The sequence below is a fragment of the Solanum verrucosum genome, unplaced genomic scaffold (genome assembly GCF_900185275.1).
Source record: "Solanum verrucosum unplaced genomic scaffold, falcon-dt-bn FXZP01000084.1, whole genome shotgun sequence".
In the NCBI taxonomy this organism is placed as follows: domain Eukaryota; kingdom Viridiplantae; phylum Streptophyta; class Magnoliopsida; order Solanales; family Solanaceae; genus Solanum; species Solanum verrucosum.
This window is the reverse complement of record NW_026019846.1, coordinates 1,001,443-1,007,074: the sequence shown is the minus strand read 5'-3', so window position 1 is coordinate 1,007,074 and position 5,632 is coordinate 1,001,443. Positions and strand designations below refer to the sequence as shown.

The following is a 5,632-nucleotide window of genomic DNA, read 5'->3' as shown; positions in this document are numbered from 1 at the left end:
GTTTGAGATGTTTGAATTTGGTTGAAGATCTTGGTGGAATTTTGGAGAGGGTTTAGAGAGAGTTTTTGGATGTTTGAGAAATGTTTTAGAGACTTGGAATGAACTAATGATATATAGGGAATATCATATGCCCTTTTGGAAAAAAAATTGTCCAACACTTAGAAAAATTAATGGGGCGGGTGAACAGTGTTTCGGCTTACTGGAAATGGCACTTTTCTGCCGGCGAGGTTTTACGAAAATGGTTATAACTCCTTCATCCTAACTCGGAATGAGGCGAAACAAATTGCGTTGGAAAGCTAACTCACAAAGCTTTAATTTTGATAGTTTGAGCTCCTTCCAGTTCCTTGTGTGCTGAGAGATATGCCCCTTTAAAGTTGACCCTCAAAATCGCATTTTTTTGCGATTTTCGAATTTTGATACGGTTGTTCTAAAATTCGGGTTAGACTCATTTCCCACTCAATTTGACCCCCTGAATAAGAATATGAAGTCGAATTTCCGAAATGATGCACGGATTTTGAGATATATGGAAATTACAATTTTAGGTGTTTCCGAAGCACATTTTCGGGCATTTTTGGGGTCGTTTCACTCTGTAACATTTATTTGCAACATGCCCAGGCTTTTTACAAAATTGATAAATGACACGAGGCTTGTGAGTTCTCTGATTTGCCCCATGTTGTCCCAAATTTGTGTGAAATGTGAACGCTTTCAAAAAATAAATAAATTACAAGGGTAATATCGTAAGGTAATAGACGACTAATATGTGACAACTATATTTAATAAAACGATCAACTAATATGAGACACAAGAAATAACTTAACAATCCAATTGAATTTCATCTCATATAATCAAAAGACAGTTAAGGATCTCCCCGATTCCAATTGACCCGATAATTTTGTTCATTTTTATTCAATTTTAAGTCAAATTCAGATTATATTTATGGTATTCTATGTTTATTTTTGGTAATGCATTAAATTAATAAACTCATTAATGTGTACTACTTTCTAACCTCATATGACTTATGTTACTATGGAATGGTTCTGAAGCTGGATTGATTCCTAATTTTTCCACCATATAATAGGTAAATAATTAAATCACATAAAAATTATCCCACAATATAATTGATTAGCTCCAGCCCACATATCACCTATTAAATACAGATAATATTAAATTACAGTAAAGCCCAGCCCATGTACACAAATTTAATGATCCAATTGAATATACAACACTATAATGACCCAGGTCAGCCGTTTTTTTTAACATCCAGACGTTCAGCTTCTCCCTCGCAAGAATCGTTCTTTTTATATCTACTATCGAGCTTCTTCCTCCCAAGAACTTATGAGGCACGTTTTCATAAAATTCATTGCTTCATCTTCCTTATTTGTAACTGTAATGTCTTTAATTGTGTATTAATCTTGTGATAATTGCTTTGCTAATTACTCTGCTGATTTATTCTACACTTTCATAACCCTTATTCTTGTAGTATATATAGATGGTTAGTGAATCATTCCCATATTCAAATTTACATTGTCTCTATTCCTTCTAATTGAGTTTTTACAATGACGATTTCTTTTATTTCAGACTTGGTTACTGGTCGAGATGATTTTACAATAAGAGTAAGACTTTGTAGAATGTGGGATGCCATTAATCCCAAGAAAAATGGTGAGCTGATCAGTAAGGATATGATATTTATTGATGAAAAGGTATGTATTCCATTGATTCATTCTCCCAATTACATATTATTTTTGGATGTTTGAATTCTCAAATTACTTACTAATTTATTCTTCTATCAGGGTAATTTGATGCATGGTATAATTAGGAAAACTCAGGTTAACAGGTTCAAAGACATGTTGAGTGAAGGTTCTGTATTTATCATCAAGAACTTCAAAGTTGTTGAAAGCATTGGAGGATATAGACCTGTTCAAAACTCTTTGAAAATCATTTTCTTTGCCTCAACTGCAATCAAGAATTTGTCTGAAGATATTGTAGAAATTCCAATAAACGGTTTTGAATTTATTAATCCAGATGTGATTGACTCAAGGGTGAACAATAGCACTGTCTTATCAGGTCTATATTTATACTAAAATTCTTACCAGTGACATTTTTAGTTATACGTAGCTGCAAAATTTGTTACTAAGATAAACTCATGATATTCTGTTTGATGACATTCACGACCTTCATATATGTTTGCTCTTTATGTCATATATGCCAACTCCCTTCTAATGTATATTATCTATTCTTGATATATCAGTAATTTCCTATCACATACTTAATAAAATTGATAATTTTGAAAAAGGATGAACTTCATCATTCAAAAACATTATATTCCAGAGAAACACTATCAATATAAAACGGAATGAAAAGAAAGAATAGGGCTAAACTAGCTATTGAAATTTAACCGGTGCCTATCACATTATAGATTGATACTCTAACCTCACAGTGATGTGTAATTGTTTAATAATACCCTAAACTCTTTGAATACGAGTCTTACATACGATTCTTCATCTTCAATAATCATAGATGTGGTTGGTTGGTAGTTTATTTATGTGTAAATGGAAAATAATTGCCTAAACTATTGGAAAACAACACTTACATCTGAATCTTCTTCTTCAATATTCGTAGATGTGGTTGGTTGTTTATATGGAATTGGTGATATCGAGAGTGTTGGTTCAAAATGGAAGAAGAGGGATATCCACATTCTTACAGATTAGTAAGTGACTCATCTCATTTTAAGTTACTTTACTTTGTTATCTCTTAACAATAGAATTATTTGATTACTGATTTATGTTTTGTCTGCATAGTTCGGCTAAAGCAAAAATTACCTTATGGGAAGAACTTGGGGAGAAGTTTTCTCCTTATTTGTATAACAATGATGCTGGCCCATATATAGTGATAGTAACTTCTGCAACAGTGAAAGAATTTCGTGGTAATTGTGTAACACCCCGTATTCAAAATAGACAAAAAAATGCAGATTTTGAGAAGTTGCAGGTGCAACTTACGATCACCATCCACGGACCGTAGGTCAGACCACGGCCAGTGCTGGTGGTCCGTGGTTCGCCACTGCAACCCCTCCCCAGCAAGCTCAGAAAATTGGTTAAGTCTCGACTCACGGACAGACCCACGGTCCGTAGATCAGACCACGGTCCGTGGTCTGTGTCCGTGGATCAAGACCTCCTTACCCAGCCTCTGACATGAACTACGGTTGACCAGCACGGACCGTCGTTCGATCCACGGTCCGTAGGTCTAACCGTAGATCGAAGGATAGCAGCCAGTTAGCTGAAAATTCTGATGGGTCAACTTCAGATGGTCATAACTTTTATCACAAAATGAATTATGTGTTCCATGACCTATGGTTAGATAGATAATTGAATTACCTTTCCAACGCCACCGAGTTTTCTAAATTCCGACCTCCGAGTAAAAAGTTATGCCCGTTTTAGTGAAGACCTGTCGGGCAGACTCGAACTACGGACCCAATCTACGGACCGTAGATTGACCTACGGCCCGTAGGTCCAAACCGTCGGTCACTCCGACAGCAGTTAATTCAGGGGTCTTTTGGTCTTTTCCTATTTCGTTTAACCCCTAAGATACGTCGTTTAGACCCTAAATCATGAGGTTTTAATTAGTTTAAGCCTAGAAACATAACTAGAACTTACCTAAGTCAAATCATTAATCAAACTTAGAAGAATTAGAAGCAAGAGAGGAGAAAAAGGTCAAGAACCCTAGTTCAAGAACGCAGCGAGGTTTCTTCAGTTCCAGCCCCGAAATCGAAAGATTTCTCCGTGGAATTCGTCACCAGGTATGTGGGATTTCACTAGTGGGTTCCTTTCGCCCATTAGGTCCCTAGAATTCAGTCAGATTCTTGATTCCACGATTATGAACAGACCTAGGGTTTCTAGAATTATAGCAGATCATCATGAATTAGTTATTTAAATGTTCCAAATCAGATTATCATGTTATTGCTCAGTTTATCGCATGAATTTCAGAACCCTAGCTATGTATTTCTTTAGTTCTTGAATTACACATGCTAGGTCAGATATTTCAGTATTCAGTTTTACATGTCTCAGTTTATGAATGCATCATTATCAGATTAATTGTTGCATTCTCAGTTTGCATGTTCAGTTTCGAGCTATCCAGTATTTACAGAAACTCAGTCATAATGTGTTAACCACTTAATCTATTGGGAGTAGCATAATACCGAGTTGGACTAGGGTTTCAGCGTACCCATATAGTCCCAGAACTACGAGCCACGTAGGTGTAAGTCCCCTCTGTGGGCAACATCAGTTTAGTGATCACGCCAGCATGCCTCTATACCTCTGGCAGGGTATATTGGGTCCTCTCGATGGGGCGTATACATCGGACTCCACATTTAGCTCATGTGGTTTTATGTCGGTTATTAGTAGCTCCCACAGTTCAGTCAGACTCTATTGCATTGACCATATTTCAGTACAGTCAGTATTCAGTCTCAGCATGTTATAAATTTGGTCATTGCATTCAGTTAGCTCAGTATTCAGTATTTCAGTATCTATATCATGTTCAGATTATTTCATTGCTTTATTGCTTTGTTCAGTTATATGTTCTTTCAGCTTTACTCCATCCTGCATGCTCAGTACCTTTCAAGTACTGACGCATACGTGCGCTACATCTTCTCGTGATGTAGGTTCAGGTTCTCAGCATCCAGATCACGCTTAGATCGATTCCCGATCTTCAGTTCAGCAGAATCAGTTGGTGAGTCCTCATTCTTCGGGGACAATAGTCATGAGTTTCTTTTCAGTGTTTTAGTCTTTTAGTTTCAGTTTTGCTAGATCTAGTTGGGGCATGTCCCAACATTTCTAGTCAGTTTAGAGGCTTATTTCAGACATAGTTAGATTCAGCTTAGTGTTTTGAGTTTGATATCTCTTTTGTATTAAACTCTCAGATTTGATATATTCAGCTATAGTATATGGGTATTCCCCATCTTTTCAGATTTATTTATGAATTAGCTTCCGCATCAGTTTATTATCTTTAGTATGCTCATGATCATGCCAGCAGGGTTAGCTTGGGATCACTTGTGGTCCTAGGTCCCGTGTCCGCGTCTCGGGGGTAGCTCGGGGCGTGACAAACTTGGTATCAGAGCATTAGGTTTAAGTGTCCTAGGATGTCTGAAAAGCCGCACTAGGTAGAGTCCTTTTCATGGGTGTGTAGTGCGCACCACATCTAATGAGAGGGAGGCTACAAAGTGTTTTAGGAAATCTTCATCTTCTTGTTACTCTTATCGTGCGTAAGGTATGATCTAATTCCATTCTAACTCGACGTTCTACGTTTCAGTGATCATGCCTCCTCGTAGAGCTTATGTCAGGAATGCGAATGCCAGGAACGCAAACGCAGCTCCTCCAGTTCCAGATCAAGAAGTGTCGAATGCTGAATTCAGGAATGCCATTCAGATGTTGGCTCAGAGTGTCGCTAACCAGAACAATCAGCGGGTTCAAGCTCATGTGAATGCAAATGGTGGATCATCAGCAGCAAGGGTCCGTGACTTTGTTAGGATGAATCCTCCAGAGTTCTTAGGATAGTAGACTAGTGAAGATCCCCAGAATTTCTTGGATGAGATCAAGAAGATCTTTGAGGTGATGCAGGTCATTGGGAATGATCGGGTTGA

At 37.4% G+C, this 5,632-nt stretch overlaps 1 protein-coding gene across 1 annotated transcript; it reads left to right on the top strand.

The window, feature by feature from the left end:
- Positions 1–1,556: 1,556 nt before the first annotated feature.
- LOC125817024 (uncharacterized) lies at positions 1,557–2,081 on the top strand. The gene is made up of 2 exons (XM_049496615.1): positions 1,557–1,700; positions 1,791–2,081. Exons 1-2 carry the CDS (start codon positions 1,557–1,559, stop codon positions 2,079–2,081), a joined length of 435 nt encoding a protein of 144 aa, XP_049352572.1.
- The last annotated feature ends 3,551 nt before the right edge of the window (positions 2,082–5,632 follow it).

Excerpts from the sequence above, each read along its gene's own strand:
- LOC125817024 (XM_049496615.1), top strand. The coding sequence starts at position 1,557 with ATGACGATTTCTTTTATTTCAGACTTGGTTACTGGTCGAGATGATTTT. Across the intron at positions 1,701-1,790 it reads TGATATTTATTGATGAAAAG|GGTAATTTGATGCATGGTAT; the intron begins GTATGTATTCCA and ends TTCTTCTATCAG.